Genomic DNA, 16932 nt, shown 5'->3' with positions numbered 1-16932 from the left:
ATTCAAATTGATATATTTGTATGCATGGCGTGATAAGGCAAAAATGTACCTTATTGATTTGAATTTAATTTCGTAATTTACCCCAGTTAAACTTCTAAACTTTTCCCAAAAGGGGAAAATCACTCGCGACTTCAAAGTATCAACTTTCTTATTATTGATTGTTAAAACAGGTTTTTTCTACACGAAAACCTTTACTTTTGCGGTCAAAATTCTTCTCATTCTGATCAGGATTACGCCAGGAAGTCTTAAAGCATGAGAATTCGTGAGAAGAGAGAGAAAATTATGCAGAAAATACGATAATTTTAGCGTCCCTCACGCTGAATTTGCTGCCCTCTGGCGGCGATATGCGGAAAAAATTATCAAATGCTTAAATTTTAATCAAATATTCAGAAAATTTTTGAATACAAGTTGATTTTTTTCTATATTTTCCCCGAAAATAAGCATTTTTTGATTATTCTTATTCAAATTTTGAATATTTGATTTCTAACTCACAAAGAATGAATCGATATTGAAGTATTTTGTTGATACCATTTTAAGATTCCCTAAAAAAAATCAACTAGTGATTTTCCCCTGGACTTTTCTCGCAAAGAGTGTCTGGTTGATCGAAGTTTGGCGGAAAAGTTCCTGAACTCCTCGAAATCTTAATTTATTCAAATTAATTCCACGCCGAAGCTTCTTCGTCTTCTCCTTCACCGCAGTTTGCATTCAGCAACATTTTTCCTTCACCGACACACCGAAGAAAGATAGTAAAGTGGACAAGTGTAGCATTACAACGTCTTTTGGGGGGCGGGAGGGATTGAGTCCGCATGCAAGATGGCTTTTAGATGGGTGGATTTTGTGCCCAGGAAAGATAAATGTCAGGAGTGTGGAAGGAGTTTGGCGCAAGTGAAGAAAGATAGAAACTTCCTGTTTGCTTTTTCATGTCGGTTTCGCCCCATAAAACTGCAAAAGAGTGGATCATCTACATGGGATATGGTTTTATATTCATTCTCACCCTCTCTGCGAAATGCCTCAAGACACTTCGTTTCTTCACTCGTTTTAAATATTAATCCCCTTAAATTCGACTCACTGAAATATTACACAGGCTTTCTCGTTAAGCCGAGGCATCTTTGCAATATCTTGCGAGGCTTTCCAAGACTTGGCATTGTATTTCACATTTCTTTTTTTCGAGAACCATTGTTAAAAATAAAATTTCACCCTTGACGCATCATAACTTTTCCCACCCATTTCTGGACCACAACTCTTCACAAGCATTCGTATTTTTCTTTCACTTTAATTGCCCTTTAAAAGAAGACTTTTGCATGCAAAAGGAAACATCTCACACTCTTACAAGTCGTTCAGGCAAAGTATTACTCCTTCCGCTCAAGAAGCATTTTCAGTCCAACTACAAGTTTCAGCAACAAAGTTCGCAAAATGTCTGATTCAAAAATTGTATTTCTTTCTGGAAATACTCAGAATTTATCTTCAAAAATCTCCATATCAGATTGAAAAGCAACAATTCACTATTGAAGAAGTTATAAGTATTTTCATCTTCTATTAAAATTCTCTGAAATTGACAACAACTTTTTCCCAGAAAAGTATCAAAGACTCAAGCAAAGGGGAGATAATATAGTCAGAAGAGATGTACTGAAGAAGTTAAGAAGATGAAGTGATCAGAAACTTGCAATTTTCCTTTCCTGGAACGCTTCTTTTACTGTCTAATCCCAATTCTTTGAATTTTTCTTCATTTTTGCACTGACAACAATCACAAAAATCATTTTCTTAGGTTATGTAACAAATCAGAAACAAATTTAATGAACAATTTGCATTCTAACACATCAATTCTGATGCTTTAATCTAATATTGAACTGAAGAGAAATTACAGTGAAACGAGTTATTCAAGATTCAGCTTGTAACCCATAAATGAGCATAATAATAGCCCATTTTGACCCACTAATCATTCTCGACAGAGGTGTGTAAATTGAGATTGTCGACAATTAGGTACACAGGAGGTGTCCTTAAATGTCCCTCTGTGTGTACTAATTTAATAGAGGGTTGATGATGGAGTAATTAAGAAAATTCTCCCCATCGAGGATGTCCAAAATGACTCGGATTCAATCTCTGCAGCCACCTGTTAGCATCACATGTGCCAACAATCACCAAGAATGGCTGAAGGAGTCTCGAGAAGGCCTTCAAGACGCTTTCTCCCCTCGTGCGACATCCCTAAAGGCATGGCAGTGTCTGATATGATTAATCAGAAGCTCACTACGTGATATTTACTAAGTATATTCCACTCTTTGGAGGCTTCGTGATTTTCTGGTTATTTGCACAAATTTGTCACACTGACAGAGTGTCTTTCCTCGCCGCCAGCATGCGATAAAACTATCTCACACGCATGCAAAATTATGCAAATCAACCTCTGTCGACATTTTCAGAAACTGACGAAGATGCCTCAGAAGAGGATTCCCAATTTAATAGGTTTTCAGTTTGAAATTAGATGAGAAAGCAAATAGACGATTTTGCCAAAATTTATGCACATTCACATGGGAATATTCTGGCCAAAATAAACTTCTCCTTTCATCTTAGATTCCACCCTTTCATGGTCGTCCTCAAAAGTCTTTCACTTTGACACACTGCATGAATACGAGAGTCTTAGAAGTTGTGTTGCAAAAGGCAAAAAAAGTTAATGAGATTTGTTTGTAGGCAATTTGCAGAGATGTTGCAGAATTTTTAACAGAAGCCCCGCCCACTCAAATGCCCCGCCCATTCGAAGTGTTCCTGAACTTTTCTCCACTTCTTTCAACTGGTGCGTGACTCTTTGCATGCTGTTTTTCCTCGGAAAATGATGCTCAATCACATGCAACATGAGATTTTTGAGTGATCTTCCCATTCCCAATGGTATGCGCTCACATTTCCCATGTCAGAGGCATTGAGAAATGCAGAATTCGGGGTTGAAAGCTATCTCTAGAGTGGATGACTATAAATTATAAGTTTCGTGTGTGGTTTTGCCTTGTCGTGTTGGAGAAATGTAGGTTTTGGCGTGGGGGTGGCCAATGAGATGGGGTTGGAAAGTGATACATCCGGAATTTGTCACGTCTCCACACCAACCCCGAAAAGCTCTGCAGCAAATGAGAGTTTTTGCGAAGGCAGAAAATTGTCATGCGATACGATTGAATTTACGATTGGCATTTTTCCGCAAACGACTTTTCTCATAAACATTCCAAAGACGCCTCAGACTGACTTTTCTCCCTTCGCGAAGGAATTCGCGGCCGCTGCGAAAGGGTGGGAATGAGATGCGACCACTGTTAGGGGGTTGGGCATGAATTAATTATGAAATATGGCAGGAATTTTGAGTGGTTTATTGGCAAATGGCGAATCTGGTGGAGTTGAATTTATTCGAAAGTCACATTCACCTTTTTATTGAGATGCTGAGATGGTAATTAATCACTTGAAATGAACACCCACAGTTAGATATGATTCCGCAGCGAATTTCCCACCCCCTCAGTCACACCCTTATTTGTCAGAAAAAGGCGCATGAATTTTGTTATTCGTCACATTTTTCAAATAACTCCGCACTGGTTGATTTGCAACATGAAATGGCACAAATTTCGCGGTGTCAATTCGCGTGGCGGAAAAAAGGGTTTTCGCGTCAGTGGAGATGATGGCGATGAAAAAAAACAGGCCAAAGTTGGAGTGGAGAAAGTTATTCGCTTTGGTGAACTTGAGACGTCCCGCACTTTGATTTTACTTACAACTGTGCGGTTTTCGGAGCGTCTTTCTGAGAACTTCTCTGTCTCTCTGAAAGACAAGATTTTGCGACTAGTGAATTAAACTTTAATTCACTCTCTCACTGTCTCTCTACTGTGTTAGTTTTAATTAAAAGTTGAAGCTTAAGACTCTTGGAAAGAGGTGAAAATTGTCCCACTTCCAGAAGAGTACGCATCAAAATCAATTAAAATTTCCGATAAAACACTTTCCAATACATATAATAGATGAAGACGTGGATTAATTGATAGAAAATTGATAACTAGACATCCAGAAATATCTCAAATTATTGTTCAGGAATTAAGACGTGATTGATCAAAGAAGAACGGCACAGAATCAATCCCAAATATTCTTGAATCACAGACGAAATAGCACTAAAGAAAGCACGGTGAAATCGTTGAAATCAATGATGAAATCAGAAGTGTATCGGAGGAAAAGCGTGACAAAGGACATCCTGGCAATTCCCTCAATCGGACTCCACCTCTCAAGACGACCCACTTGCGCTGCCATTGTTTTCAATCAACAGTGCTCAAGGGATCGCTTTAGCGATTTGCTTGGTAAGAATATGCATTTCAGAGCCACTCGAGAGCAGCGTCTTGACGGAAGTTCACTCAACATTTCACGAGTGACTCACCCCTTTCTCTTCTGAGACTCTGTGAGGGTGGAAATGCTGAGAGAAGTCATTGAGAATGCTTTGTTGCACTTTCAGCTTTCGCGGGAGGAATTGCGACTGGAGCAAATGGGAAAATTGTTGCTGACTCGTATGCATGACAAATGGTGAAATCTAAAAGGAAAACACCATCCAGAATGGCAAGGAGGAAGTTGAGAACTTACGTGACGTTGTCTCAGTGTTTCTACCTCAGCTTCTTCTTCGACAGAGACATGGAATAAGATGTCGCATCGAATACTGATAAATTACCCTGTCATTCATCGCGTCTGTCCTTTGGGCGTCCTCAATGAGACACAGAGTGACCAATTTCTCCTTCTTTCTTTTGGGATAAAGCAGAATTCCTCTCAGTACCATTATCGCAACTGCCTAAGATGTCAAATAGAAACATTTGTGCATAAAGAGCTCTCTATTGAGTCAATTCAATGTTATAATTCCACGATTGAATTGTCCACTGAAGAGATGGAGAAAACATAGGATTTGTAGTTGCATTTGACACACCTTTGAGAGCCTCTTGAGGATCTACAGGAGTATGAGATTATAGTTTTGTGCACTCGTGCAGAGATCCATCATTGTGACACATTCTAATGAGCTTCTTGAGTGTCCTCTTGGCTGAAGAACCTCAAGCAGAAATCCACCAATTGAAAGCTCCTCAAATTGTCTCGTGAATGCTCATGTGGCTTTCATCACGAGTCTGTACTTCAAAGCACAGAGCCAAAGAAGCCCTCAACGCAGTGATTTCCTTACAAACTTTACATATCTTCGACGTCTCTTAAGATGGATTTTAGAGGACGTCTTTCCTTAAGTTGTCTTATTCACAAAGAATTGTTTTTGCAGCCGATCTCAACGTTATCTTCCTGGAATCTCATCATAGTAATCCTGAAATGTACATAGGATTATTAAGAAATACTCTGAACTTTCTCATAACATTATACAGTTACAGATTCCTTAAACGGCGGATGTTCTTCAAGAGAAAACTCGTTTGCTTCAGTCCCAAAAGACGCAGGATGTTTTCTAGCTTCTCCCTGTTGTTTTTCGTGGTAATTTTTAGTAGATTTTCATAGATAAAAACAGTATTTTATGCGGAGATTTGACAAAACTATGCTGTTGATGTTCAAGCTTATGCTGCAACTGCTGACATTCCTTCACATTCTACGCATGCTCGAGAGAAAAATGCGAGATTCTCCACTCTCACTGGACAGTGAAGGAAACATTTATAGAACCACGTAAGTAAAATTCAAGGGGCAGATTTTATGGTCGGACGTGGAAAATCAATTTGATCATCTTTTGTGCTAAAGATTCTCCACAGAAGCTGTGGAAGAATCTCTCACCTTCTCTCAATTGATTGAAAATGTGAAAAATGTCCATTAGTCAGTGTGACGAAATCCAGGTAGTAAACAATGCTATTCTGCATTTCATTGAGAATAATTAATTGTTTTCCATGCATTTTAATTGCCCCAAAAAAGCACTTTATTGGCCCAAAACGTAACACTTATTCAAGAGTGTTTCTTTCTCGTCCAATTTATGCACTCGCGCTGGCGTAATTCCGCCCTGAATGCGACCCTGGTCGTGTCTAACATCTTGGCGGACTCACACATTTCCCGCGCCTTTGCCACGCTGTTGGTGTGCAGCGCGCGCATGGTTTGGCGCTATTTGTATTTTCCGCGGAGACTGCCAGTTGTGGACGCAGTTCTGACGCTGGTGGGTGACTCTCGAGTGGCCAGAAGGAGTCCCAAGTGTCTCTGGCAGTGTGAGTCGAGCCATTTGGTGCTTCACATGTGATTTGTGCAGCTGAGAAGAGGCGACAGAAGCTCTTCCAACTGCATAGTGTTATGCAAAAGTGACTAACACACTTTCCCAATTGATTTGGCCACATTTTCCCTACAGACTGTGTCGCCGCCGTGTTCCTTTGTGCGCCAGTGAGACAAAGACGAAGGGCTTCGGTGAAAGACGGCCAAGAAAATTGCCAGCTGACAACTTGTTGTGTACGATAAATCCGTGTCAGAAGAGGAAGAAGTGAAACTGTGTACCTGTGTTTATGTATAATATAATGTGAACTTCTAATAATGCTGGCCCACAGTGGTTTACCTTGAAGCATTGGTGTGACATAAATAAAAAGTGAGTATATTAGATTTGTGCTTCGCTCACAACTTCAATTGCAATAATATTGCCATGGTGATATCAATTCAAATGCTCTGTACATAGAGGCTGTTTGATTTTCACTTTTCATCTCTCTGACCCAATTTTCTGCACATACACGAAAGTTCTATGTATATTTTCTCTCATCTGCAACTTATCAATTCCAATGTGAAATCTTATTTTAATCACAGAACGCAGAATTATTCTTTCCAACTCAAAGTCACTGAACCGTGAAAGTTAAAGTTCAGGGTTTGTCTATTTCCACATTATTTCACTCCAAGGGGAAGATAATGTGGTCAGAAGTGGTGTACAGCTCAGCTGAAGTATTTAAGCAGTGGAAGTGTCTGTGATTCCGCACAGAAATTGTGGAAGTGTCAGAAAGTGGTGTACTCAGTCTGGCCATATATACTTTCCTTTGTTTCACTCCAATATAACTTCTCGCGCAAGAATAGCCAGGAAGTGATATTATATTTTACACAAGAGCTCTTTCTCAACGTTGCCATATTATTGTGTCGACTTCACTAAACAGAAAAAAAGATACTAATTATTTTAAAAACGCTTTGTCTGAAATTGCCAAGTAATCGAAGATAAGAGGCGCAAGCATGCGAATGTGTTGGTATTTACGGTCAAGGAGATTTCGTCTCTTATCACAGTTGAATTTGCTATAGATTAAATTGAGATTGAAAATCTCTTGTTTCATTACACTTTCGCAGGAATTTCCACTTAAATACCTGCCGAGACTCAAGAGAGGCTCCTTATCGGCAAGTACGCCAAAAAGAAACTAACCAAGCTAATTATCTGAGGTCAAAGTCTATCTCCAGGGCAAACCGGGCGAACCGAAGAGTCTCTGATTGACGGATTCCTCTCAGAGTAGTGGAAGATGAGGAAATAGAGTCGCTGAAGCTCTCTGTGAAGCCCAATGGGAGGAGGAGATTCACTCTGAGCACGTTCTCGCCACGTGCGCCGCCGAGAAATATGTGTTATATTTAACTCGTTGTTGTCTCAAGATAGTTTTCTTTCTTCTTCCCTCACACACGATAACGGAGTATCTTATCGTTCATTGTTACTCAACTCTTGTGGGGCCTCTTTGCGCCCCAGCAAAGCCCCGCAGAGTCACTCCTTTTGCCTCGTGTCTCATGCGGAAAAAGTGTGATTATTGTTGGGAATTTGCATGATTGCAATATATATTGACGTGAAATGCATTTCATGCTTGTGTATTTATTTTCCTTCACAGCAACACACAATTTATTAATTGTTTTGACTTTGACGAAGGCAAGAAAGGCACAGAAATAGTGCTTGCAAGACAATTTCAAAGACGAGTCTATTGAGGCACATTCTCAATTGAGTTTTTCCCCACCATCATAACAGCTCAACATGCCCGCGTTGCCCATTTCTTCGGGCGCGAACTGTGAATTCACTTTCGTGCTTGTTTTCCAATTAAACTGATTTCGCTGCTTTGGTGTGAATAATTGAAAAATCGAGTGTTTCATTCACTCATTCATGCTCGACAGCAAAGAAATGAATAGAAAAACTATGGTAATGAGAATAATTTTCAGCTGGCTTTTGCTTCAGACAATTTCCACAATTTTCCCATCAAGAGTTTTATATTTTATAATTGCGCAGACAATATAATTAATAAAATAGCTGTTCTTAATTTCACATAATATTCTCTATATATATTCTCCCATTAAACCAGAATTCTTAATCAAGAGGGCATTAATTGGATTCAGTAGCGCACTTAAGCGCAAGGGGGAGATAATACGACTAAACGGTGTACATCACTTCCTGACACTTTCACAATTTCTGCACAGACACTTTCAGAACTTATATTCTTCTTCTTTTTCGCATTATAGCCACAAATTTAGGACTCTTTGTCCTAAAAAGACGCAATTTTTATTTTTATGAGCCTGAAAACTTGCGGAGAAACAGTTTTTAAAAATATATGTCAAGTTTCTAACCAAAATTTTGATGTGATTTTTATTTTTCAAACGCTCTTTCAGATGAATTTTGACACATAAACTCAAAATTATCTAAAGATATTTAGAAGTATCCTTGAAAGAATCTTATTCGAAATGTTTTAAAGGAGAATTTGGGGAATATAAATTTATTTTAAAGTAGAAAATCCATAAAAAAGCTCTTAAATTAGGTAATTTTGTATTCTGAAGCAGTATTTAGAGGTTATAATCAGTCTTAGCATAATAACCGCAGTTCAATATTGAAAACTTGTAATCCTTATCAGATTTCTTTATATATTGCCTTAGTAAATTGCAAATTCATGCACTTCCACTTCCCAAGTACTTCAGCTGAGCTGTACACCACTTCCGACCACAATATCTTCCCCTTGCTTGCATGAGAATTTCGTAAAACCTTCAGTTTGTCGACACTCTGAAATAACTGGGCGATATATTTACACAGTCGTGAAAAAAGAAGAGACGAAAAAGAAACCAACAAAACGACGGATAAAAATGAGACACAGGCAAATGGGAGTGAAAATTGGCACTACGACCTCATGTTTCATGTTGGGAGAATCCCGCAGAAGTATATATATAGAACATTTTCAATCCTATTCACCGCCTTTTCTCCCTCTTCTTCACAGATGAAATCAGTGGAGATTCTCACACGGTGGCATATTTGAGGAAATCATGCATCGAGACGCGCGTGCTTCGCAGCAAATCATGAGGCTGGAGAATGTCTCAGAGAATTCCAATCCCGAGTCCTCGCAGGACGACATCGAGGAGAATGTGGCTCTCGTGCCGCGCAGAAATGATTTCCTGGCTGTGTCGATTGAGTGAGTATTTGTGAACGCAACGCGAGACTCTTGGGAAAGGTCAGGAATGCAGGTGATTTATCGAGACAACACTGCGACACTCAGTCGTGGACTTAGAATCTGTGGCCAGGGAATTGTTTACTCTCATTTCTCTCGCAATGAATCGCCAGAGAAGAATCCCATCTTAATTGTGCCTGAATTGTAATGTGACTTTAGGGGAGAGTGGGGCAGTTTTGAACGAAACACTGAACACGTTCACAGCTGCCCCACTCTTTGCAGTATATCAAGAGACTTCCATAGCCTCTCAGCGCAGTCTTTAATAATTAAGACACTTCTGAACGCACTTCTTCCAGCTCGCACAGCAATCGGATGCGAGTGGCTCTGGGCGTCCTCATGAGACTCCTCGTGCCCATTCTCAACGGCGTGGTGAAGGGCTGGCACGGAATCCGAGGGATTCGCGTGCTGCGCTCTCTGCGAAATCTGCGCTCCAGTCGCAGTCTGCTCACGAATCTCCTCGCCTTCTCCGCCAACACCGTGTCCATGAGCCTCTCCTCCGTCCAGGTGGTGCACAAGATCGATCCCCTGCTGAAAATGATGAAGCTCAGGCGTGGCGCCACGCTTCCCGGACGCCTGCCGGCGCTGCTGCTCGAGGAGCCCGAGAAGTGCGTGACGCTGAACGTCTTGGCTGAGCCTCCGGCTGATGTGCCCATCCGCGCGGACGTAATCTTCATCCACGGACTGCACGGATCGCTGGTGAACACGTGGAAGCAGGGCCAGTGGGATGTGCACGGGAAGCGTCAGAAGATCCAGCAGACAGTCCAGCGTCCGCCGCGACCGCCCATTAGGCCGCCAAAGCGCCCCCGACACAGTCACCAGATTCCACCGCCGCCGCACGTGGCCAAGAGGGCGCGGCACTACTCAAATCCCCTGCTCAATGACGAGGAGTTCGAGAACCTCCTGCGCCAGGTGTGCTTCGAGGCGAACTTCGCGCAGTGTCTCGGCGGCGAGAGCGACTGGGAGGACAGGCGTGTGTCCTTCCCCACCTTCCGGACGCGCTACTCCGAGGAGGACGTGCGAGAGAGTCCAGGAACGCCGCCTGGAAAGCTTGAGGATGCGTCTGGTGAGCCGTACAGCACGTGCTGGCCTCGCGACTGGCTGCCCGTGAGCTGTCCAGGCGTGAGAGTGATCGCGCTGAACTACACCACAGATCCCTACCTCTGGCGACCGCTGTGGGTGCGGAAGCGCAACAGAACGTCCCTCGTGGAGCGCTCCAGGGAGATGACGGAGCAGCTGATTCAACATGGTGTGGGCGTGGGGCATCCGATAGTGTGGGTGGGACATTCCAAGGGAGGCATCTTCATCAAGCAGATCATCGTGGATGGTGAGTTCGCGTGTTTCTGGCCGGAGATTGTCTCTAAATCCACAACTCTCTCTCTTTCTTTCAGCGTGGGAGAGTGGGCGTGTTGACAGAGCACCTCTGTGGCAATCTAGTCGAGGAATCCTATTCTACTCTGTGCCACATCGCGGAAGCTCCCTGGCAGACTTCAATCTGCCTCTCCTCCGGCAATCCGTGGAGCTGCTGGAGATTCAGAAGAGTAAGTGTGTTTCAGCTCCCTCTTCGGAGGATTCTCTAAGACATTTTCACATCCTCAGATTGCCAGAGCATCCTGGAGTTGCACAGACGCTTCCTGGCGCTGTATCGCGGCGGTCAGTTGCGGATTCGCGTGTTCAGCTTCATCGAGACGGCGCTCACGCTCATGTCTGTGCTGTACTTGCGAATTGTGGGTGTGGACTCGGCGGATCCGGGCATTGGCGAGGTGTGCGGTGTCCACCTGGATCACCGGGAGATCTGCAAGCCGCGCAATCGCAACTGCATCCTGTACACTGAACTCACCAAAATGATCAACAAAGTCAGTTAAGCGGAAGTATTCTCCCAATAGCGTTGCTAAGGCATTCAATGTGATTATTTTAGATTTAGGTAGATAATTTTCTCAAATTGCGACTCAGCAAGCTTAGGTGAATAAATAAGCGAAGAGAATCCTTCGAAGAAGCATGCCATTTAAGGTGAAGAAGAATAACAAGGTAATCCAAGACCTGAAAAACTGCTTGAAAGGGACAAATAAACGGGCAAAGTTCAAATTTCCACAACAAAAGACCATGAAAATGACCCCAAAATGACCTGAGATATCAAAGAACTTATTTACATATTCCAAGTATAAATATTCATAGTATTTTGAAAGTTTTATCAATTATTATATAAATTATTCGCAGTAAACTGATAACTTTCATTCTATACTAAATCCTTCCCGCTAAATACCCACCAATTAACTCTTAAGTCACAAAAGCAGTGTTTAAGTCTATCAAGAACTCAGTGTGAATGCGCCTGACTTGCTGATTAGATTCTTAGCCAAACAATTGTAGGATGATAAAATAAAACTTATGGGATAATTAAATTGAGATCCAGATAATCATTATCGTCTGTCCAATTGGGCGCCGAATCTGGAACGTCTTGAGCGCTTAAGTGTGTCAGTAAGGGACGTCCTTGAGCGTCCAGGGAGTGATACTTGAGGAGATTCTCATCAATTGGCTCAGAAGTTGGCCAGGCATTGCCCGGAAGTGGAATGTCTTCGCCCAGAAGCCAAGGATCAGTCTTTTTGAGGTGGAAACTCTCGGGCAAGCAGTGATGCTGCCGACAAAAGTACTCTTCGCCACCCTCACGATGGCACCACGTTCCGTCCGGAAAGTAGGGATCAATTCCCAAGTCATTCAGCTCCAGTCGAGGTGTATAATAGGCTCCCGTGTCGCGACGCTTGCAGAAGATCGCACAACTCATCCACAGGCGATTTGACTCGTGCGGAGCCTGCATTCCTGGCGCTTTCCTGTCCAATTCGGGCAGCTTTCGACTGAACTCCCGGCACTTGACAGTGGCGAAGTCCACAGCAGAGCGACGTCGTCTGCAGAGACGATCGTCAGGGCAGAGATCCACTGCGAAAGAGTGTCCGTCGCAGCCACGATCAGTGTTCAGAGGCGGAGGATTTGTGCACTGTCGCTTCCCGGCCTGAAACCCACGCGACTTCTCAATGCACCCAGAGGAGCACTTCTCCAGCTGCCACGCACTCCAGCCACCCTCGCGGATCGGCAGAGACGCCCTCGCAGGCACACACTCGCCGCCCTGGCAGGACTTTCCACGCTCGCACTCTGTGCCTTCCAGCGCCGGTCCGGCGAAGTAGAATCCACTCCTGTGCGGCGTCCGGCAGTGCAGATTGCGACACATGCTGGCGGATTCTGTGGCCAGAGCGTCCTGGTCCAGCAAGAGCAACTGACACTGCTGCCGCGCAGTCCAGGAGCGCCCAGGCACACCACCGAACATCCAGGCGTCATTCTCCTCTGGCACAGAGTCCGGCTTGTCTCTCAGACACGTGGCGAAGCGTCTCAGGGAGCGCACGGCGTCAGCACTGCACGCTGACCAGGTTGTCTCACCGTCAGTTCCTCTGGATGGCGACATGACGAAACCATCCTTCGGACAGGAGTTCCCCGTGCCATCATGATGCATCCCCAGATTGTGGCCAATCTCGTGCGCCAGGATGAAGACTGAGGTGAAGCCCGTGGACGGATAGGGCTTTCCCAGGCTGTTCGTGGCGCCAAACTCCGCCACGACGCAATTATACTCGGGAATACAGACTCCTCCCACTGTGGCCAGGCCCATTGTCACACCGTTGCGCTTCCCACTCTCCCAGGCGAAGAAGTCCAACCCCGAGATGTACACTGCCATGTCCCAGTGCTGCGGATCAGCGTCAGAGGCAGAATTGAGGCGCTTCTGGTAGGCACAGAAGGAGTCCAGCAGAGCACTGCGCTCGCCATCGTGATGCGGAAGATCTCGCGGCTGTCGACGCATGATCTCCATGTAGACCACCACAATGTCCACCTCCTCCGTCAAGGAGGGATGATGATAGAGCGCCTGGACGCCATTCAAGTACGCCAGGATCATGTTCCGCAGCTTCTTGGCGTCGTACTGGAAGAATGGCGCGAAAATCCGATACGCAGGCTCATCGAAGAACACTCCCAACTCCACGATGCTCTTCAGATCACGGAATCCCATCCGGCCGGAAGATTGATCCTCCGGAAATGTCAGATCGCTGCGAAGAGTGAAGTCTTGTGAGAAAGTTGAGAATGCTGGCAAGCGAGAAGCTTTGCGGATGATATGAGGAGTTCCTGGGCGGACTGATGTGTCCAGCAGAGCTTCCTGGACGGAGAGTAGTCGCTGCAAACGATCATTGAGCGGACGAATCTCCAGCGTGTCGTCATCCATGAGAATTATTCCACTCAGAGCGTCTTCTTCCTCCTCACAAACACTCACAGCAGCGATAATTCCTCCGGAAGATGATAAAAAGTGGCAATTTCTGTCCTCTTCTGGAATCTCCAGTGTTTCTGCCACCTCTCCGAGCTCAATGATGCGAATTTGAGGGGAAATCAAGTAGCGATTTGGTGAGAAATCCAATGCGAAAGGTTGATTGAATGCTGTGAAGTTCAGACGGAGATTTCGCTCTCCAGAATCACCAAAAGCACTTCTTTCAGCAACAATCAGCGGTTGAATCTCATACTCAGGCACAGAATTCACTGTGTCTGTCTCAAAATAGTACCTGAGAAACACACACAAACTATTAGAGCAATTTCTGTAAACATTTCCTGAAAAACTCACCCCAATTCGTTGGCGTTCATGAAGTGGTGCAGATTGTCCGGGGCTGGAAAAGCCCCGACAATCCCGAAGAGCACAATAACCAGACGCATAACAGCCAAACACTGAAGACACTCTCAGCTTGGCAGCGACTTTTGCTGGCTGGCTTTATACTCACAACCTTCGCGGCCAAATGCGGGCGCCGTAACGGATTCCCGCGGCTCTTCCAGAGATTACACTTGATTGGCAGCCCTTATTTGCCCAGCGAAAAGAAAGGAAATGCATCGGCGTAGATTTGAGTCCCATTTCATTAACAAATTTTTCACCTAATATGCTTCACAAAACGAACTGTACAAATTATGTTACAAAATAAATAACAACGAAAGCTAGAGTCAAATTTCTCCTATTCACGTGCACTATTGTCCATCTCCGGGAACATTTCCGCCAGGATCGTGTCGAAGAGGCAGTAGATCAGGTGCTTGTTCAGCGCCGGCGACTGCAGAGTGTCCACAACGTTGCCCAGCCGCCTGGACACCATCGTGATGCGTCGCCTGGCCAACTCTTGGCGCTTCTTCAGCTCCGCCGCTTCGCTCTCCTCGCGCTTCGGTGGCTTCTCCTCGAAGATCTGCTCCTCGAGTAGCGCCAGAAGGAAGGCGAGGCGTGGCTCGTGCAGTCCAATCCTGAGCAGCTTGGCCAGGCCGCGACAGATGATGGAATCCACGGTGGTGCGCGAGAGACGAATGAGAGCCAGCGTGAGTTTCACTATCACAGTTGGTGCAGCAAGTATTCGAGTCACTGCAATACAGAAATCACCCACGATTTGTTCTCAGACTGCTCCTGAGCTGTGCAAATTCCTACTCACAAATGTACACGAGACACTGCGACGGTCCCTTGACGGTGTAAGGCAGCGCCAGCGAGGAGTTGTGCAGCAGATGCGCATCCTTGTGCACGCGAAACAAGTCTCCGAACACCAGATTTCGCCCCGGCGGATTGGGCTTCCGTCGCTCGCCCTCCTCCAGCATCTCAATCACCTCCTCGCCAACGTCGGTGCTCTGCTCGATGGACTGCATGAAGCTCACCATGAAGCTGTCCAGATTCTGGCCGCGCTCCTTCCGCAGCTTCTGCGTCACCGAACTGTAGATCGTCGGATTGGGTGCGGAAGTCTGCAGAGCGACAAGGCGTGATGATCACAATTTCCCAGAGGAGAAGAGAATTCACTCACCTGAGACTCACTGAAGGCATCCCAGACGGTGGGCATTTCTGTCGCCTCCAGAGGAGCTCCGTCAACGGCTCCCCGAATCACACCTTTCAGCTTCGACAGCCGCGAAACTGTGGCGCCGCTCTGATCCTGGCCGCGATTCGTCTCGAGGGCGTGAACGTCCCTGTCGCCATAAACGAGACGGAAGTACTCTGGCGTGCGCCGGAAAGCCTTCCGCCAGCGTCCCTGCAGATTCGCGCGCACCTCCTCGTGCGCCTCCGTGAGCGTCTGCACATCGCCAGCGCCGAATTCCTTCTGCATCTGCGTCTGGTACGTGTCGAGCAGCTTCTCCGATTGCTGCTGCAGCGCCGACACTTTGGCGGGATCCGTGGTGACACGCGGATCCAGGAGTTCGCGATTGAGATTGTCCACGTCCAGGTGAAAGCGCAGCATGTCCACGGCGCCCTCGCGCTTCAGGAACTGCATGAAAGAGTAGAGTTTCGTCTGGTCGGCGAGGAGATCGTCACACGACGCCCAGGTTTGCGTTGAATTGGCTTTGGTGGGCTCTCGAGGTGGTGACAGAGTGTCTCGGCGCTTCGTGAAGGCTTCCAGGAATGTCACTTTCCGGCTCTCCCGGAAGTTCATTGCGGTCTGACGCGGATTTGTGGCCACAACGATGAGGAGATTGATAAGATTGGGATCAGAAATGACGTCCAGCAGTGGCAAAAGCACCCAGCAAGTCGTCAATTCACGCAGAAGCGTGCACATGACTTTGCTGTCCAGCTGATCTGTATTCAGGAGTCGTGGCATGAGACATCTCGCCACGCCGCGAAGATATTCGAGCTCTGCGCGACGATTCAGCGCCGCCGGATGAACTGTGAACTCCTGATGGACAAATGAGGCCGACAGCTTGTCCACAGACACTCCATCGGCCAGCATCTTGGCCACAGTCTCGTGGTGGGCGAACACACAGGGCAGGAGTTTCTCTGTGATCAGCAGAGGTGCGTCAATTTGCCGGACTTTCAGGACAAGTCTGCAAGTCGCTTCGCGCAGATTCTCCTTCAGCAGATGCACGAAGTTCTCATTGCGCGACACGAGGAAGAACCAACTCTCTACGAAGCTCGTCAGGATGCGCGTGTAGAAGCGATCCACGGCCTTGTCCAGCTGCTCATCCACACTCCAGCCGCGCCAGGGCTCGCGCGGTCGCCACTGATGGCTCTTGTGGCGCTCGCACTGCCGCTGGCCGCACAGGTGGCACTCCTCCGTGTCGCCGGTGGTCTGAAAAGGTCCCCAAACACAAGGTCAGAAGCGCCACAAACCCCACAAAAACACTCACGTAATCCTGGAAGCCGAGGAAGTCTTTGGTCTTGTCTAAGTATTTGGCGATGGTTTCTCTATTGCTTAGTAATACTGCGCCCACGATCGCTCCGCAGATGTACAGCACGACCACGAAGAGACCCAGGGTGAGGCTGCAGAGAGGTCAGGGCGTTGCTAATTGAATTTGAGTCCGTCAATTTGGGCGATTTGCTACGCACCTGCCAATGATGCAGAGACCAGCGAACAGGACAACGCCAACGCTCAGCAGGCATGTGGCGCTGTCCCGCCAGAAGTTCACCACCAGGCGGGTTAAGTACGGCACGGACATGACGCTAAATCATCTGAAAGACGGCTGAAAATGCGATTTTCTACAAAGGGAAAAAGCCACAACACACCAAGTTTATTTTGAACTCCACACAGTGACA

The 16932-nt window shown here is 45.9% G+C and overlaps 3 protein-coding genes across 4 annotated transcripts; 1 reads left to right on the top strand and 2 right to left on the bottom strand.

Moving 5' to 3' along the window:
- Positions 1–5860: 5860 nt before the first annotated feature.
- On the top strand, positions 5861–11776 carry LOC132255421 (uncharacterized). 2 transcript variants are annotated; one of them, XM_059751440.1, is made up of 5 exons: positions 5861–6529; positions 9147–9338; positions 9671–10698; positions 10763–10912; positions 10971–11776. In XM_059751440.1, exons 2-5 carry the CDS (start codon positions 9193–9195, stop codon positions 11234–11236), a joined length of 1590 nt encoding a protein of 529 aa, XP_059607423.1. In that variant the 5' UTR covers positions 5861–6529; positions 9147–9192; the 3' UTR covers positions 11237–11776. The 2 variants fall into 2 exon arrangements, with proteins under 2 accessions (XP_059607423.1, XP_059607424.1); XM_059751441.1 differs by lacking the exon at positions 5861–6529 and having other exon boundaries at positions 9233–9390.
- Positions 11755–14298, bottom strand: LOC132255898 (A disintegrin and metalloproteinase with thrombospondin motifs adt-1-like). Its single transcript, XM_059752069.1, has 2 exons — positions 14230–14298; positions 11755–14154 (listed from the first exon to the last, which is right to left on the bottom strand). The coding sequence occupies exons 1-2, from the start codon at positions 14296–14298 to the stop codon at positions 11755–11757; spliced, it is 2469 nt and encodes an 822-aa protein (XP_059608052.1).
- LOC132255419 (sorting nexin-14-like) lies at positions 14101–16922 on the bottom strand. The gene is made up of 5 exons (XM_059751439.1): positions 16726–16922; positions 16527–16659; positions 15215–16468; positions 14855–15155; positions 14101–14787 (listed from the first exon to the last, which is right to left on the bottom strand). The coding sequence occupies exons 1-5, from the start codon at positions 16833–16835 to the stop codon at positions 14396–14398; spliced, it is 2190 nt and encodes a 729-aa protein (XP_059607422.1). The 5' UTR covers positions 16836–16922; the 3' UTR covers positions 14101–14395.
- Positions 16923–16932: the final 10 nt, after the last annotated feature.

The sequence above is a fragment of the Phlebotomus argentipes genome, unplaced genomic scaffold (genome assembly GCF_947086385.1).
Source record: "Phlebotomus argentipes unplaced genomic scaffold, Phlebotomus argentipes genome assembly contig_5, whole genome shotgun sequence".
NCBI classification, from domain to species: domain Eukaryota; kingdom Metazoa; phylum Arthropoda; class Insecta; order Diptera; family Psychodidae; genus Phlebotomus; species Phlebotomus argentipes.
Note: the sequence above shows the minus strand (reverse complement) of the source record. Positions and strands in the feature narration are given on the sequence as shown.

Coding starts and splice junctions, on each gene's coding strand:
- LOC132255898 (XM_059752069.1), bottom strand. CDS start 14,298: ATGGGACTCAAATCTACGCCGATGCATTTCCTTTCTTTTCGCTGGGCA. Junction 14,155..14,229: donor ATAAGGGCTGCCAATCAAGT/GTAATCTCTGGA, acceptor GTATAAAGCCAG/CCAGCAAAAGTCGCTGCCAA.
- LOC132255419 (XM_059751439.1), bottom strand. CDS start 16,835: ATGTCCGTGCCGTACTTAACCCGCCTGGTGGTGAACTTCTGGCGGGAC. Junction 16,469..16,526: donor TCCTCGGCTTCCAGGATTAC/GTGAGTGTTTTT, acceptor GGACCTTTTCAG/ACCACCGGCGACACGGAGGA. Junction 15,156..15,214: donor ATGCCTTCAGTGAGTCTCAG/GTGAGTGAATTC, acceptor GTCGCTCTGCAG/ACTTCCGCACCCAATCCGAC.
- LOC132255421 (XM_059751440.1), top strand. CDS start 9,193: ATGCATCGAGACGCGCGTGCTTCGCAGCAAATCATGAGGCTGGAGAAT. Junction 10,699..10,762: donor CAAGCAGATCATCGTGGATG/GTGAGTTCGCGT, acceptor TCTTTCTTTCAG/CGTGGGAGAGTGGGCGTGTT. Junction 10,913..10,970: donor GCTGCTGGAGATTCAGAAGA/GTAAGTGTGTTT, acceptor TCACATCCTCAG/ATTGCCAGAGCATCCTGGAG.